This window comes from Eublepharis macularius, chromosome 19 (genome assembly GCF_028583425.1).
Source record: "Eublepharis macularius isolate TG4126 chromosome 19, MPM_Emac_v1.0, whole genome shotgun sequence".
Classification (NCBI taxonomy): domain Eukaryota; kingdom Metazoa; phylum Chordata; class Lepidosauria; order Squamata; family Eublepharidae; genus Eublepharis; species Eublepharis macularius.
This window is the reverse complement of record NC_072808.1, coordinates 1,349,775-1,367,402: the sequence shown is the minus strand read 5'-3', so window position 1 is coordinate 1,367,402 and position 17,628 is coordinate 1,349,775. Positions and strand designations below refer to the sequence as shown.

The following is a 17,628-nucleotide window of genomic DNA, read 5'->3' as shown; positions in this document are numbered from 1 at the left end:
AGAGGCCAATTCCCACCGCCTCTGATGCCTCCATGGTAGTTCTGGTGTGCAAGGCTGGCATCACAGATATTATCTCAGGGCTAGTTACATGTTACAGCTGCCACGTGGAGCCCCTTTAAATTGCTCCGCTCGGTGGCTCCTGGCATGGCACACCAAGCCATTCCTATGGAATAATTCACCATATGGTCAGGACAGGGTTCCTTCCTGATACTGCAAACATCTTAAGAGCAGAATTTGCACTGGCAAGGAAAGAACCACCCCCAGCCACATGGTAGCCCACTCTAAAATCCTGCCATGTGATGAGAGCAGCTGCCACAACTGAGAGGACCATCTTCCCAAGCAACAGGTTTATCACAAGTCCAAGGGAATTCCCGTCATCTGATTGGACAAACTGCTCCCGAGGTCCCCCTTGTTCCAGCTCAAACAGCCTGGGAATAAGAGCTATAACAACAGGGACATTTTTACTTTTTTGCTCATCTCTTAATCTGAAACCGGCCGGCTCTCTGGCTTCAGCACTTTCTGCTGCTGATAGATCAGGTCTCTCAGGGTTGATATTTTTTTGTAAGCTCCATTAGTCGTCAAGCGCCATAAGGGTTTGCAGAAAGGGGTGGCCAATCTGATTATCCATCTTCTGTGCTATCTATTCCCACCATCAGCCCTGTCAGAGGACATTATAATTTCTATAGCACTTTTAGGGCTTTACAATGCTGTGTCGCAACAATCCTCACAAATTCTTGTTAAATGGGCCATCCATATTCCACATATCAGTCACTAATAGCAGAGGGAGGGGGGAAGAGTGAACCATCAATAAATAATTGAATAGGAAGTGGTGAATAATTTCAGACACTGAAATTATTATTACTGCGGTGTCTATTCCGGGAAATCGAGTTTCAGTGTCTCTTGGTCATTAGCTTAGAGCCCCCACCTCTATTTAAAATTGCAGGGAGAGGTATTTTCAGTTCCTCATCCGCACTGAAGGAATACTTTTCCACCTGGAGGTTTGGCAAAGTCCTTACTTGAGCATATTTTAGAAACAGTAAAAGGCCCTTTTGTCTTTGCAAGGTCTGAAAGTCCAAATAAATCATACCTACCCCTCCTCAATGTACCAAGTTCTTTACCGTTCTTAATTTGCTTCTCCTCACAAGTAAGATGAATTAGGATGAAAAGACAGAAACTTGCCCTAGAGTTGTGCTTATGACTAATAGTGTGTATGTGCTATAATTCAACGCCAGTACAGCATCTGGTACTGGATAAAGGATTTAATAGTTCTTAAGCCTTGGTGGCTGTGAAGATGAGTTTCCAACAGTGCCATCCCGAACAGAGTTACACCCTTCGAGGCCCATTGACTTCAGCTGAGTTAGAAGGGTAACACTTTGCTTAGGATGTCACCGTAGGAGTGCAGGCAAATACTTGGTAAAATGTCAGAAGCCAAAGGAGAGACAGTGTAGGGAGGTTCTCCAGCGGTCTGAGGCTGCATCTTCAGTGTCCTGCAGACTCCCGACTCCAAGACAAGCATAAAGAGATTAAATTAAGCAAGGCAAGCAAATATAGGCAAATTTGCTTAACATTTCAATTTATACAGCTCTCAGTGCTCAGTTTTCCTGGCACAGAAGTTTGATGTTCCTTAGCGCAGTGTGCCTGCAGATGAACAGCGATTTGAGCTCTGTGCGAAGACACGGCCCCCTCTGCCACACCTGCCTCATATGAAATACTAAAGAGTCCAGTAGCACCTTTAAGACTAACCAACTTTATCGTAGCATAAGCTTTCGAGAACTACAGCTCTCTTCATCAGATGCAGGGAATGGGTAGTCTTAAAGGTGCTACTGGACTCTTTACTATTTTGCAGCTACAGATTAACATGGCTAACTCCTCTGGATCATACAAAATATGTAATGCTCAAAAGTTCGGCTTGCGCTGTTCCGCTCTGAGCCTGCGAGACCTTGTGAAATCAGGCATCTGTTTTCCAAGCCTATTAACTGTCCCTGGCATTAATTAGCCTAGATATTGGCACTCTCAGTAGGTGGCAAAGAACTGGATAACCTCCTGCCTCGGGCAGTCATCTCTCTGCTGAGAGAGCCCCCTTGGCAGCCGGATGGATTGTAGGACTATACTAGGATCTGCTTTGCCGGGAGGCTGTTTACTAGCAAAGAAGTTCAACACAGATATAGGTAAGGTGTGCATCTCTCAGGGTTGTTTCATGCCCCAAAGTTGCTCATTACTCACTGGACCTAGAATAATTCTCTGTGAGGGAGTCCACATGCATTCACCACAATAAATGGAAGGGATTTCCATTTGCCCAACACAACCTTCTTGTCTCCTCTTGCCTACTGCAGCCCAAACTGCACCCCTAAAAGCTGCTCCCATGGCACTGAAGACCCCCAGGAACAGCACGAGGGGGGGGAATTGCAGAAATTCTCCATGGGATCCAAGCCAAAGGCTGCAGCATCGATTCATGGCTTCCAGGCTTAGAAGAGCCACCACAGTTGAAATGCAAAGCCTGAGCTGTCACATCCCCCTCGCACCCAATGCTTTTCAATAGAAGCAGTTCACAAGTTCAGCTGTGAGTCAGTCACTGACCAACCACTGCTCGATGACCTCTCGAGTGACGTGTACGCTTGTGTGGAGAAAAAGGCTCTCTGAATCTCTGGGGAAGACCGACAAGGGCTGTGATAGAGACTTGTATGATGCCTGCTAAAGCCACGTCCAGCGCTCCTCCTGTCTGCGTTCAGCTCCACACACTGTCATCTTCCCAGATGGAACAAACTTCTCTATAGGAAAAGTGCAAGAAAGCTGCACGTAAACCATCATGTGCGCATTTGCAACAAATTGCTTGGATTCAAGACTGTCATACATTTTGGTCCTTGCCACACATTTTCCTACAGAGAAGTCTGCTTCTTCACATTGTTCTAATACAGGTCAACAGTGGTTGACACTTGGGTGGAAGGGAACCGTGCTCCATGGCCAGATAGGACAAATATGAGGACAAGGCAGAGAGAGGCACAGCAGAGCAGACTGTGACCTAAGGATGTATATATCGGGTGGGACCAAGCAGGGCCGTATTAACCCATGGCTGGGCCCCCTAGGCTTTCAGGTATTTTGGGCCCCCTCCACCCCTTCAGTCTTTCACCCCACTACAGCTGACAGCCTGACTCTGGTACGGTACCAGAATGCAGTATGTAGCCCTATATCCATTTTGAGGGTCTCCTGAAGAATTCTGTTCACAATTTTTAATATTTTTATTGCATGAGCAGAACTCTTCAGGTAAGCAAATTTTGGGGGGTATAATTGTTCAATACTGTAACATTATGAAGTGAATATTTTTTAAAATTATTTATTAAAATATGTAATTTATGCATAATTGTTTTTATATAAGAGACAATTTGTTTCCCTTCACTGAAGAAGCAGTTAATTATCTTATTAATAGAGGTGATATAAGAGAATCAATTAATTGTAATTTATGTGGGGGTGTGCTTCAGCAAAAAAAATTGACGGGCCCATCGTCCCTGCGGGGCCCCGAGGCTTCGGCCTAGTCAGCCTTAGGAATAATACGGCCCTGAAGAGTTCCAGAAAGCAAGATTTGCTCTTGTCCCTCCCTCACCCACATCTTCTGACGAAGGAACGCTGGGAGGAGGAGAACAAAGCCGTGCAGGAGAGCTGGCAGAAGTGCGACTGAGAGAAGTTCAATTGAATCATGAGGGGAACCTGGGGAGGAAGAGAGCCACGGGGAGGCTGGAAGTGGTGAAGAAGACTGAGGAAATGTTGGCTCTCCTACAGCGTGGTAGAGCAGTTTGGGTGCTGGACTTGGGAGTCAGACAGATGCCGATTCAAAGTCCTGCTCAGCGCTGAAGCTCAGTGTGGGCCAGTCACGCTCTTATGGACTAACTTACCTCACAAGGTTGTTGTGAAGATAAACGGAAGGGGGTGGAATCGTATGAGGAGAAAGGGAAGCCTAAGAGTCTGGGCCTTTTTGGTTTAGATAGCAGCAGCAGCAACAACTGCACTTATATATCGCTCTTCCAGACAGATTAGTGCCCCACCCAGAGCGGTGATCAAGTGAGTGAGTGCCCCACAATACAGCTGGGCTGAGAGGAGTGGCTCACCCAAGGCCACCTACTGAGCTCAGGGCAGCAGTGGGATTAGAACCAGCGGAGTGCTGAGTCACAACCCAACCACTTCACCACTGCGCTACAGCAGCAGAGGAAAGATGAGTAAGGACTAGGAGAGAACACGACAGAGGTTTACAAAATGACGTGTGGGATGTGGAAAATGGATAGAGCAAACGTGATCTCCCTCTTCTTTAATACCAGAGGTTGAAGGGGGGTGGGTGGGACATACCCAATGAAGTTGATGGACAATAGATTCAGAAAGTACCTCTTCACTCAGCAAGTGATTGAACTAAATTGCGGAATTCACTGCTAGTGTATGTACCAACGGCCAATAGCAGAGATGGCTTTCAAAGGGAGATAGATTCATGGGGGAGAAGTCTAACAAGGGCTACTAGCCATGAGGACTAAAGGGAACATCTCTATTCACAGGGAGAGAAACTCTGAATAACAGTGCTGGGAAAATCAAAGAGTCCAGTAGCACCTTTAAGACTAACCAATTTTATTGTAGCATAAGCTTTCGAGAATCACAGTTCTCTTCGTCAGATGCATGGAGGGCAGAAAGAAACTGGTCAGATATAGAGGAGGAGAGGGGGGGGGCGGAGTAGATGCAAACAGCTCCTTCTGATATGGAGATGCAAACAGCTCCTTCTGATATGGAGATCAGTTTGCTTCCGTTAAGGAAATCAGTTACCTGTGATAATGAGATAACCATTCACAGTGCTGGGAAGAAACATCAGGGGAAGGCCTTGGCCTCCAGGCCCTGTCTGTTGACCCTCCCAGGCAGCTGGTTGGCTACTCTGTGATGCTACAGGGCCCACTGATGTTATCCAGCAGGGCCCCTCTTATATTCTTATGTATACCACACTGCACTCTGTAGAGGAAGGAGTGGGTCTATATTGGCAAGGGAGAAGCAGAGCCTGGTAGGAAACGGCTGGAGGGAGAAACAGTAAGGGCGGCTACCCTCCAGTCCAAAACATCTGCATGCAGCTCTTCCGCTTGGAAAAGTAGCCGGCGCTGATCTCAATGGGTGAGGAGTGGTGGTTACACTAAGTTAGAGCCTGGAATGTAGCTCCAACCCTGATGAGATATACACATAAGGAAAAGAGGTTTACCTGTTCTCCCCACACCCAGTAAGAGAAGATGGACCGTGTGCCAAGAGGCACGTCCCTGCAACGTGGGTTTCTGCGTCAGTTCTGTAGCTAGCAAGACTGGTGGGTGGGACGACGGGCGCCAAGGATGCTTGTGCATATTGCACTGGGATGCAGCATGTCAGAAATGTACATTTGTTTTGTGGGGTGTTTGGGAGTGAGTTCCACCGGGGGTCTTGCCGTGACTTGCGTATTGTGTGTGAGCCAGTATGGATGTACGAACTTGCAGACACCTTTCCAAAGGTGATACAGATGGATGCAACGTGAAGGTCTCTCTCCTTGGCCCCCCTTCTCAAATGGAAAAAGTCACTGTAGAGTGGCTTACTGAAAGGATTTGGGGGGGGGGCACTGTAGAGCCCTCCGCCGGAAGATTTTCCCCTGGCAGTTGCTGCTGCAGCCCTGGTCTCTGCAAGCAAACGAGGGTGGCGAGAGCAGCGAGCGGAGAGGCAGGCCTCCGGGGCTCTTCCCTCGTCCCCGTCCCCCCCGACAGTCTTTGCAGCCCCGCTTTCTTTCCTCGCCTGGGATGCTATGCCGGATCCCGTGCAAGGAAAGCAGAGCTCAGTCTCTCACACGGCACAGCTCCCCTCCCAGCGCATTTTAAAAAACCCCATTCAGGAACTTTTCTCCCTTCGCCCTAAAGTGTCCCAAGCCTCTTTTTCGGTGCAGCGGCAGAAAGTCCAGGGAATCCGCGCGCGCCTCCCCCCCCCCCGGCTTCCACCCCCCTCCCAGCGCCCCCGCTCTGCCCTCCCAACGACCCAAAGCGCAGCGCGGCCCCCGGCTCTCGCCTCCTTCCCGGGCGGGGGCTGCGCGTCGCCCCGTCCCGCAAAATGGAGGCTGGCTGGCGGGTCCCCGGGCCAAGGGCCGGGCCGGCCTCTCCCCTCCTGCCGAGCGCAGCATCTTCTCGGGCCTGGGCGGTGCCCGGCTGCAATGCGGGGCTGCGGGCGGCTCCAGCAGAGGAGGAGGAGGAGGAGCCTGCGACCCCTTCCCTCCCGCCCGCCCCGGCGGGGCGCCTATAAAGCCGGCTCCTCCGCCCGGCGCCGGCGTCTCCTCCGCCCGCCCGCCCCGCCGCCGCTCCTGCCCGGGTCCGCTGGCCGCAGCCATGAGCGTCCGCGCCACCACCTCGTACCGCCGCACCTTCGGGCCGCCGCCCGCCGCGCTCTCGCCGGGCTCGTACGCCTCGTCGCGCTGGGCCTCGTCGCCGTCGCCCTCGGCCGCGCGGCTGCTGCTGCTGAGCGCGCCGTCGCCCGGGGCCCCGCTGCGCGCCTACCGGAGCGGCGGCCTCGGGGGCGGGCTGGCGCTGCGCTCGGGCGGCGCGGCGCGGGCGGCCTACGGGGGCGAGCGGCTGGACTTCTCGGTGGCGGAGGCGCTGAACCAGGAGTTCCTGGCCACGCGCAGCAACGAGAAGCAGGAGCTGCAGGAGCTCAACGACCGCTTCGCCAGCTTCATCGAGAAGGTGCGCTACCTGGAGACGCAGAACGCCGCCCTGCGCGCCGAGCTGGGCCAGGCGCGCGCCAGGGAGCCCGCGCGCGCCGCCGACCTCTGCCAGGGGGAGCTGCGCGAGCTGCGCCGCCAGGTGGACGCGCTGGGCAAGGAGCGCGACCGCCTGCAGGTCGACAAGGACAACCTGGCCGAGGACGTGGCCGCGCTCAAGCAGAGGTGAGCGCGCGGCGGCCCGGGGCCACCTCCCGGCGGGGGGGCTGGGGAGGGACCGGAGGCCGTGCAGCCCCCCCGCCCCTCCAGGGGGACTAGCTGATCTCCCTCGCCCGGAGAGCAGTCGGAACTCAGGGGGAACTCCCGGAGGTTGGCAACCCTCCCTAGCAGCGCACCTGGGTTCTCGGTAGGGGGGTGGTGGCAGCGGGGAATTAGGGACCTGGAGGCCAGAGCTGGGCCCGATTCTGAGCCCAGGAGGAGTTGGAAACTTTGGCTTCTGCTGTAGATTTTCAGCCACAGACTGAGGCGGTGGGACTGAGCCCACCCGAGGCAGGCTCAGCCGCTGGCTGTTTAAGGAAGTGCCAAAGTTCCCATCTCCTGGGAACAAGTGAAAGAATCAGGAAGAGGGTATTTCTGAACATATGCAGAGCGCATCCCGGCATCAACAGGTAATTTCAGGTGAGTAAGGGACTTCCAAATAGGCTGGTACTATATGCAGCCTATTTCGATCATGGGGAGATGACATACAACTGACCACAATGGGGCATCAAAGCTCCTGAGTTGGGCTGAGGGTGGAATCCAGTGGATTACTGCAGAGTAGACTTGGGTGCTGGGACTCCAGAGCCGGGAGTTGAACCCCAATGAGGAATGCATATAGCCGACTGAGTGATTGCAGCAGAAAACACACTGAGCCCATGGGAGGAGTATCTGTAGTCCAGAGCGGAGAAGGAGTGCTCAAGCACTGGGTACAGGAGGAGAGTCGGTCAGGGCACATTCCCAGTTATAATATCTTTGTTTCCTTATCTGCAGTTTCCTCCAGAATCAAAGCAGACACGATGTGTAAAAGATTACCATAATATGTGACATAATAATAGTAATTTCTGCATAATATAAAATTAAAGGTGCAGTGGCACCTTAAAGATTAACAACGTTTATTTCAACATAAGCTTTTGTGACTCGCTGCTAACCTCATCAGATGTATGGAGTGTACATCCATGGCGGATATATTTAAAGTTACAAACAAGAGGAAGGCAGGCGTGGGGAAAGGGAGCCGTCTGAACAAAAACCAGCCAAAGAGAAATTGGTCCATCCAGAACGGGTAAGGACCACTCCCAACTGTTGATGGATTGTCAGAGTACGGAAAAAACGACAATCAGATCTAATCAAAGAAGGTACAGTGGGAGACGGGGATAACCAGATTCAATTAGGTCAGTTCTGCAAAGAAATAGCTGAACTGGTTAACATCTGGAAATGACGGGTCATGTGGAGCTATCGACTATTGGTTAGTCTATTTTTAATTTTGCTGCCACAGACTAACATGGCTACTCCTCTGGAATTATCTACATGATATAACTTAATTTTTAAATAACCAGAACCATCTCTTATTTATGTGATTCTTTCTCTTCTTCACTGAGCATGTAGAGCAAATATTCCAGTGGGGACCAATATGAAAAATGAATTGCGGCTTAACGTTCAGAAGAGATTTTCTTTTGCATTCTAGGTTTAACTTTAATAGGGGTGGTGGGGATTTGAAGGCATGGGGCTGCAGTGGGCGGGGTTAGGGCATCTGGGTCTAGCCCCCGTTTTCAGAAAGGGTTGAATAGCTGCAAGCACAATAGCCCCTGAATCTGGGTCTCCTGAACGCTACCCCCAACGCTGAAAAGGGGTTTGTAACTGCAGAATGCTTAAGACGGTGTGGGTCTCAGACTCCAGGCATTTATCCCAAATTCTGGAACATGAATTGAAGGCTGGAGGCTCAAGGTGAGGACCGTTGAGAGCCAGGATTCCTGCAATACATCCCTAGACAGCAGAGGGGAATCCAGTAGTTTATTTCAGTTCCAGCTCTGGATGGAGAATGTGGACAGACAGAACGAAACGGTGAATGGGAATTGGAGTTCTGCTGATAAGTCTGGTGAGGGGCGTCTCATATCTGAAACGGGGCAACTAGCGCGTGCGTCACACAACAAGGAGCGGAGCTTTTAATAGCATACTCAATGAAAGAAGATGACTTTTATGGATTCTCGGAGGGGTGATATGCCTAGCAAAGTATGTTTGCTAATCAATCTTTGAGATGGGCAGTGGGATAAAAAGCTTGTATTGGGGAGAGACCTCCACCAGTAAGACACGTGTATGTATAGGAGCAGAGTTCTACATCCACCCTTGGGATGTAGACGGGTAGGAAGGCATGGGATTCGAGTATCCAAGAACAGGGAGGAGGTTTTGACTATATGGGGTGGAGCAGTGGGGAATAGTGGCTGGAACAAACTACCCGAAGATGGCAGGGAATGACAAGACGGATGGTCTCTGGCAAAGTTTGGCCCGTCCTCCTTCAGTTTTGTTGTGGCTGTGGGATGTTCGGGCGGGGCAGGGAGAACGGGGTGACTTTGTGGGATGTGGTCGTAGAGGAGCAATAGGGTGCAACGAGGGAGAATGCCGTGCCAAGAACCCCTTCGATGGAAGCTCCGCATGTCAGTACAGTGGTGTGGTGGAATGGGTGTGAGTTGGCAAAGACAGGCAGGGCGTCGATGTTGTATCTATGCTGGTGTAATGGGGCAGCGGTCTCACTGAGTAGTGTGTACGGGTCATAACGGGACCAATGTGGTGCATACATCGCTACTACCCCCATTCTTTTTTTTTTTTTAAGGAACAAAATCATAGGGCAGAACAACAGAGACTGCATTCCCCAAAGCTCTTTGGGGTGGGGCTTTCCGCATCCTGGCATAGCACATACTATGGCAGACGGGGGTGGGGGGAGAGAAAGGGCACAGGCAAGCGTAAGGATGTGAAGGATGGCAGAGAGATGGGTGTGGTCCCTTTATGCCTGCAGAATGACGGCACTGCCTCTTCTCATCCTGAGTCAGCCGGGGTAGGAGGATGGACGGGTGCAGGAGAAGGAAAAAGGTGTGGCCAGACACTGTCCTGAAAACCTCTCTTTTCTCCAAGAGAAAATAATAAAGAACATCAACCTTCCAGCCCAACCGAAAGGCTTTTAACGCAAAGGCGCTTCCAGAAAAGCCTTGCCCAAATTACCTGAATTTCACGGCATTTTCTCTGCCGACCCAGACTGGCCAACCCCGTTCATTTTGTTTACTGGCCTGTCACTTACTTCCACCCATTCTGTCTTGTGCGGCCATCTAATGTGAACAACTCCTCTGGGCAGGGGCTTCTATCTCCTTCCTTTGTACAGTAATTAGCACACAGTAAATAAACGTTACGGAGCTGGATACGTTTATTTGAATTAGTGATCATCCACAAGGAATTAAGCATGAAGTAAGCATGAGAAAAGGCGCTTGTAGGAGTTTGCATATATGCAGCCAGTTTGATTGGTTGTTTCGTCTTGTGTAGTTCCTGCAAGCAGAGGGGGATGGAAACCGATCACCCTTCTCTGGCACAGAGAAGGGGGCACTGGATAGGCCGGCGTATAATGCGTAGACGGGGTTGTAGCTGGGTCAGCGCAGTCAGAATGACGGCAAGTCCCATCTGCTCCATTTCTAACCCTCCGCTGCTCTTTGCCTCCTGCAGGCTGGAGGAGGAGCTGCACAAGCGCGAAGATGCTGAAAACAACCTGGTCCTGTTCCGCAAGGTGAGCATGCCCACAGGTGGGACAGAGCAAGGCGAGTGGCACCGCTCGGCTCTCTGGTTCTCTCTTGCACGTTTGTGCTCGTGGATGTGCAGGCTCCCCAAACGTCCTCCAGTTTGCATCCTCTCACAGGGTTACCTGGATTGGCTTTTTGGTGCCACCTTGCTCCAAAGGCTCGTTGCCAACACGTCTTCGGTGCCATTTTGGGCAGTGCCTGAGCTGTCCGTTGTGCTGAACAAAGGCCTCCAGCTCTCCCTGCTTCCCCTGCTGGCCGCCAGGATGTTGAAGTGGTGTGGGTGGGCGTTTTGCCTGCTGGGCCTTACACATGATGCATTTGGTTGGAAAGGGAGGGCCTGCCTGTTGCGTCTCTGATTCTGGTTCCGGTTCTCCCCTTCGCACGGCATGCTAGGATGTGGACGATGCCACCCTCTCACGCCTGGAGCTGGAGCGCAAGATTGAATCGCTCATGGATGAGATCGAATTCCTCAAGAAACTGCACGAAGAGGTAAGGAAATGAGAACACTCCAGGCTGAGAGTGGGTGATCGCCTCCCCGCTCCCGTTCCTGGCTGTAAAGATCCCGTTTTGCCTTGTTTGCATAGAAAGTTTTGAGAATCTAGCAGAACAGAACCGTCTAAAGTTGACTCATCCCGTTGGACAGCTGCAACGCTTCTCTTAGTGACTGCTGCCTGCCCCGATTGTATGAGGCTGGGGGCTGTCTCCGGTACAATAGCAATTAGCAGTTGCACTTAGCAGTTACAATATGCTCCCCCCCCCAACCCAGCCCCAATGGCTACCTATGGTGGCAGCATGCTCCTAGGGGGAGCTGTGGGAGACAAGGTGAAGGTTCTGGAAGGGGCAGCGGAATGGGTCACGTATTAGGAGAAATGATTTCATCGAGTCTGGAGGGGTTGGAGCCCACCCAGCGCTCTTTAATTTCTGTGGGCCGGAGCCGTGTTGCTTATGCCCCATCTAGTGGTGGGTAACAGCACTGTTGTTGCATCCCAGCCCCACCCTCAGAAGTGCAAGCAGAGCGATTTATATATACAAGATTATCACTGTAGGTTTGCAGGCTTGAACCGGTTGCGAAACCCTTGCACGGAGCTGGTTGTCCCTCACGTCCCTTTTTCTTGGTCTGTTCTGTTCTGCTTGATGCGTCTCCTGACGGTGGGCGTGTAACAATGCTGTGCTGATTGTGGCAGGGCCACGGGTCCCTTTGAAAGGCCCCTGACCCTGCTCTCTGGCAGCGGCTCTGGTCACTGCGCATGACGTTTTGACAGTACGTACAGCTGGTACACATGCGCTTGTGGCTACGCGCCTTTATGTTTCATGCACCTTCTTGTGGGGGTGTGATACAGCATGGCCTCTCATATGGGACTGCTACTCTGTACATCCTTGTTTTGCTTTGTGGGAATCGGGGGGGGGGGGCCTTCTTGAACGTGTCTGACTTGTATCGGCGGATGTCTCCGTGCGCACAGGAGCTGAACGACATGCAAGTGAGCATGCACAGCCAGCAGCAGGTGCAAGTGGAGGTGGAGCAGGCCAAGCCGGACCTGACAGCCGCCCTGCGAGATATCCGCACCCAGTACGAGAGCATCGCTGTCAAGAATCTGCAGGAGGCCGAAGAGTGGTACAAATCCAAGGTGCAGCGAGAGGGGCAGGAGGGTGGCGCGGGTCATGTATTTCCCAGAGAGCCAGTGTCGTGTAGGGGAGAGGCTTGGATCTGGACCAAAGAGCCCTGGGTTTGAATCTTTGTGGAACTCTGGAACTCACTGGGTGGCACAGAGTCTTTCAGGCAAATCGGCTTTGCAGGGTTGTTGAGAGAATAACAAGGGTGGGGGACACCCGTCTACATCTCCTTGAGCTCTTTGGAAGAAGGGGAGGATACAAATGTGATAGATAATAGAAATAATAATGACGATGATGATGATAATAGAAATGGGGAGGAGTTTCATTCCAGCTCCAGTATTGCAGGGTTGGGACACGGCTGCAGCTCCCCAGAGATCCTACCCCGTTCTTCCTGCTGGCCGATCATCCTTCCCTAACTCTGCTTAGGATAGCCCTCAGTGGGGTCCCCTGCCTCCCGTTTCTTGCAGTTTGCCGATCTGTCGGATGCAGCCAATCGGAACCACGAGGCGCTTCGCCAGGCCAAGCAGGAGATGAACGAATCTCGGCGCCAAATCCAGAGCCTCACCTGTGAAGTGGATGGGCTCAAGGGAACAGTGAGTAGCCCTCAGACACTAGCCCGAGCCTCTTGCCCTCTTCCCCGGGGCAGCCACGCCGCTCCCTTTCTGTACTGGGCTCTCGGCTTTGCATTCCCAGGTGTACCAGCTGTGCTCCATAGGAGCCCGTTCAAGCTTATGTATGGGGTGAAATTAGGGTTTCTAATTTTTAAGCAGGTCCCTCTGCCCGTTCCTTTAATATCAGTTTGATCTGCAGCGGTTATCAGGTGATGTTACTTAGCTCTGTGCCATGAAAAGCATCAACTGAAGATTTCTGCACATTGAACCTCTATTCAAGGGACGTGCCATGCGTGGATGTGAAGGTTGGGCAATGAAGAAAGCTGACAGGAAGAAAACGGATTCATTTGAAATGTGGTGCTGGAGGAGAGTTTTACGGGATACCATGGGTGGCCAAAAAGACAAATACGTGGGATCTAGATCGAATCGAATCAAGTCTGGGAAGTGGCTAAACTAAGGCTTATCATACTTTGGTCACATTATTTATTTATTTGTCATTTATACTCTGCCTTTCTCACGGAGACTCAAGACAGATTACATAGTGTGAGATTAGTACAATCAGTATCAAGGACCTTTCCATACAGTGTCAAGGACATTTCCATAAACAATGCCATAGGATAAATAAATACAAGTTTACAAAGACATAGCATTAGCAAGGATCCCATACAGAGTTGAAGAAATGCTGAAACAGAACATAAGCAATTCTAGGGCTGACATTAGACAACATGGAGCACAGGTGGCTCATAGGAGCACATATCTAAAGCAACAGATAATATGCAAGGCAACATAGTGGTGAAGTCTAAGGTCCCTAATTCATTAGCAAAGCATCTGAGCCCCCCTTCCTACAATACATCATGAGAAGATTCACTGGAAAAGGCAATAATGCTAGGAAAAGTTTAAGGCAGTTGGAAATGGGGAAGACCGAACATAACATGACTTGACTCAATAAAAGAAGCCACAGCCTTTAGTTTGCAAGATCCTGAACAAGGCTGTCAATGATAGAACATTTTGGAGGAAATTAATTCAGAGGGTTGCGATAAGTTGTAAGCAACATGATGGCACATAACACAAAGGGACAGGGTATTTTCCTCCTGGTCAGTTGGCAACCTTAGTGGAACTGTGTTCTCAGCACATGTAGGAGGCCTGGGCTCAACAATGGGTTGGTTCCCAGTGCCAGCGCTCAGTCAAAGTACTTGTGGTTGAGATGAAGGTAAAGGCAGTCCCCTGTGCAAGCACCGAGTCATTACTGACCCCTTATGAATGTTGCCGCGTGAGCACTGCTTCACCCAGAGTGCTTTTTGCCCTGTCTTAAGATCTTTTTGCTATACCATGCCAACTTCTCTTCTGGACTATAATAAATTTTTACGGAAGGTTTAAGTATAATCAGATAAAAGTTTTAAAATACTTCTTGTTCAACGTCTGTGTTTTGAACACTAATAAATAATAGATGCTATAAAATACAAAAATGCTTAGGAGGGGTGACAGAGTTCTAGAAGTTTCTATTGCTTATCAGGAAACCACGGAAATTTGACAGCCCCGGCCAGCAAGGAAGGCTGGCCACAGTCCTGCATTGATCCTTGAACCCTTTTCCAGAAACCGGCCCGAGTGTTAAGTTCTGTAGGCTCACCTTTTCCTCCTCCTTTGGGAACAAGTAACAGGATTTCGGGGTCTGAAGCTATGACTTTCAAGGAAAAGCCCCGAGCCATTTTGGTGTAGCGGTTAAGAATGGCAGGACTCTAATCTGGAGAGCCGGGTTTGATTCCCCACTGGAGAGCTGGGTTTGATTCCCCACCCCTCCGCTTGAAGCCAGCTGGGTGACCTTGGGTCAGTCACAGCTCTCTCAGAGCTCTCTCAGCCCCACCCACCTCACAGGGAGATGGTTGTGAGGATAATAATAACACACTTTGTAAACCACTCTGAGAGGGCATTAAGTTGTCTGGAAGGGCAGCGTATAAATCGAATGTTGTTGTTGTTACATTTGACACATTTAAGTCACTTGCCATCCCAGAATGAAGCCCTGCTGAGGCAGATGCGGGATCTGGAGGACCAGTATGGGGTGGAGATGAACTCCTACCAGGACAACGTGGCCCGGCTGGAACAGGAGATCCAGCACATGAAGGAAGAGATGGCTCGGCACCTGCGAGAATACCAGGACCTACTGAATGTCAAGATGGCCCTCGACATCGAGATTGCCACCTACCGAAAGCTGCTAGAGGGAGAGGAAAGCAGGTGGGGCCTCCAGGCCAAGAACTCCCTCCAGCTTTGGCATAGTTCGATCCCGTCTGCCAATGCAGAGCAGATCAAAAAGAGCAATATTTGAAAGGAGAGGGGATTCGTGGCATCGGGCGCAGGAGCTAATTCTGTTGCTTCCTTCTTTTTGTTGCCTGCAGGATTGCGGTGCCAGTCCAATCCATGGCGACCCTCAGTTTCAAAACAACAGGTAAGCTTGTCGTTGTGTGTCTTGAATTTAGTATCGTACGTGTTCATGTACGTGAGTTTCTGGAAGAGCCCGTGAGGAGATCTGCTTGGTGGCACCGGCACAAAGAGGAAACTGTGTTTGTGTCAGCCTCTGTGTGTATATTATCCGGATTCTCATTTCTTGCTTCCTGTCGACCAGTCCCCAAGGCAGAGCTGATTTGTTGTTCACCTGAGAGCACATTGGGTGATGGCTAAGCTCTGCTGAGGAGAATCCCAGCCTCCCCTCCAATACAGAAAATCCAGTCTTAGCCTGCTTTCCTTTGGGGGGGAAAGCAAGGAGGCATCCCACCCACCTCCTCTCCAATTCATTCTGAGCTCTCCCGGTCGGTCTGTTATGGGAGGAGGGGGTTGCTTGGACCCTGCTGCGCCTGCTCTCCTGATGGCCTCCCACCCCTCTAGTTTCAGAGCCTGAGCCGACGGTAGAAACTCATACCAGGAAGACGGTTCTGATCAAAACCATTGAGACCCGCGATGGAGAGGTGAGTGTGTGAATTGTCCCAGGTGGGAGACAGGTGCTTGGCAAGTGGTGTCAGGGCATGATCAAAAGTCACTACAGAGAGGGTCGTACCAAGGCCAGGTTTTACTAAGGCAAATGGGACATAATTCTCTCCCTCAGCTCCTGCCTTCTGCTTTTTGCTGCTCCCGCTGTGCGGTCTAGACTATAGAAAAGGGTGCAGTAGCACCTTTAAGACTGACCAACTTTATTGTAGCGTAAGCTTTCGAGAACCACAGCTCTCTTCGTCAGTAAAGTTGGTTAGTCTAAAAGGTGCTACTGGACTCTTTTCTATTTTGCCACTACAGACTAACTCGGCTAACTCCTCTGGGTCTAGACTATGTGACTTTACCTGTGGGAGGTAGATTGGTGGAGTTCTCCTATCTCGCAGTGTGAGGCTGGGAATGGGTTGTATTTGGGGCCATTCCAGTCCTAAAATAAGGGCTGCATGTACTCTGTGCTTTAAAGAAACAGCAATCTTGAGTTGTAGACCCTGCACAAATTATGTAAGTTAATTGAACTTGCATATATTAGCTTGTTTTACACAATCTGTTCTTCTTCTGCCAATAATGGGAAACGGTATCTCCAACCATTAGGTGGCATTACCCACATGTATCAAATTAACACTTTCGGTCTGCAGAACACGAAACTTGCTTCTTTCTTTAAAAAAAGGAAGAATCTCGGGATGTTGCGTTTTGCCCCTGCTACAAAATTCAGAGTGGCACTCTCACAGAATCATGGATTACATAGTCTTACTACCATTTTGTGAATTGGTTAGCATTGCTCGTTCCGTTTCCAAACGTCTAAGTCTAACCCTGTGGCTTGTCTTGTTTGCTCCCTACAGGTGGTGACCGAGTCCAGGAAAGAGCAGAGATCGGAGCTAGAAAAGTGACGTCAACCGCACCAGACTCCTACCCTTGCCACAGAGAAGGGCACTCAAGTTAGCCAACATGCAGAAGTTCTAGCAGCAGAAACCCCCACCCCCACCCCCTCCCCACAAAGTCACACTAGCCTTACTTGTACTGCTGATAATACCTCCTACCTCCGACAGCCTTCCCACAGTCTACCAGGCTTCCAGCTCCCCCTTTACGTGTGCCTCTGGTTTCCCTAGGGGTAGTCTGGTTGTGATTCCAGCAATAACCACACATGGTCTGGGGAGTGGAGATCTCTTCTTCTGCTCTCTTCTTCCTCTGCCTCCTACCTCTTACCTCTTCTTCCACTTGCCTCCTCCTCATCTTGCCCCATAAGGCCCTCTTCCGGCCAAAGGAGAGAGTTTCCCTCCTTCAGAGCCAACTCTGATACGTGGTAAGTCTAGTTAGACACACCAACACAGAAACACCAAAGAAAATCACAATCTGTGTTCACTGCCCCAACCATTTGCTGGACCCATTAAGAACAACCATTCCAGAGAGGGAGTCTCAGAAGTTCTCAGTGTGAGAATCTGGATCGAAGATTATAATTGCTGAAATCTTCCCAAGTGTGCCCAAAATAAACACTTACAAAACAAATTACTAAATACTTTTAGTTTTTTAAAAACTTTTCTTGTTATGAGACTTTAAAATCTGATTTGGTTGAGAGGAGTTAGCCATATTAGTCTGCAGTAGCAAAATAGTAGAGAGTCCAGTAGCACCTTTAAGACTAACCAACTTTATTGTAGCATAAGCTTTTGAGAGCCACAGCTCTCTTCTTCAGATGCATTGTCAGCTTTTGAGAACCACAGCTCTCCTCAGATGCATCTGACAAAGAGAGCTGTTGTTCTTGAAAGCTGACAACGCATCTGACGAAGACAGCTGTGGCTCTCGAAAGCTTATGCTACAATAAAGTTGGTTAGTCTTAAAGGTGCTACTGGACTCTTGACGAGTCTGATTTGGGAAGACGTTTCTCCAGAAGGTTCCAGTGCAGTTCCATGCATTCTTAATTATACCATTGCATCCC

At 50.5% G+C, this 17,628-nt stretch overlaps 1 protein-coding gene across 1 annotated transcript; it reads left to right on the top strand.

The window, feature by feature from the left end:
• The first annotated feature begins 5,246 nt into the window (after positions 1-5,246).
• PRPH (peripherin) lies at positions 5,247-17,227 on the top strand. The gene is made up of 10 exons (XM_055003762.1): positions 5,247-5,280; positions 6,016-6,910; positions 10,427-10,487; positions 10,894-10,989; positions 11,961-12,125; positions 12,579-12,704; positions 14,731-14,951; positions 15,113-15,162; positions 15,600-15,679; positions 16,538-17,227. The coding sequence occupies exons 1-10, from the start codon at positions 5,247-5,249 to the stop codon at positions 16,583-16,585; spliced, it is 1,776 nt and encodes a 591-aa protein (XP_054859737.1). The 3' UTR covers positions 16,586-17,227.
• Positions 17,228-17,628: the final 401 nt, after the last annotated feature.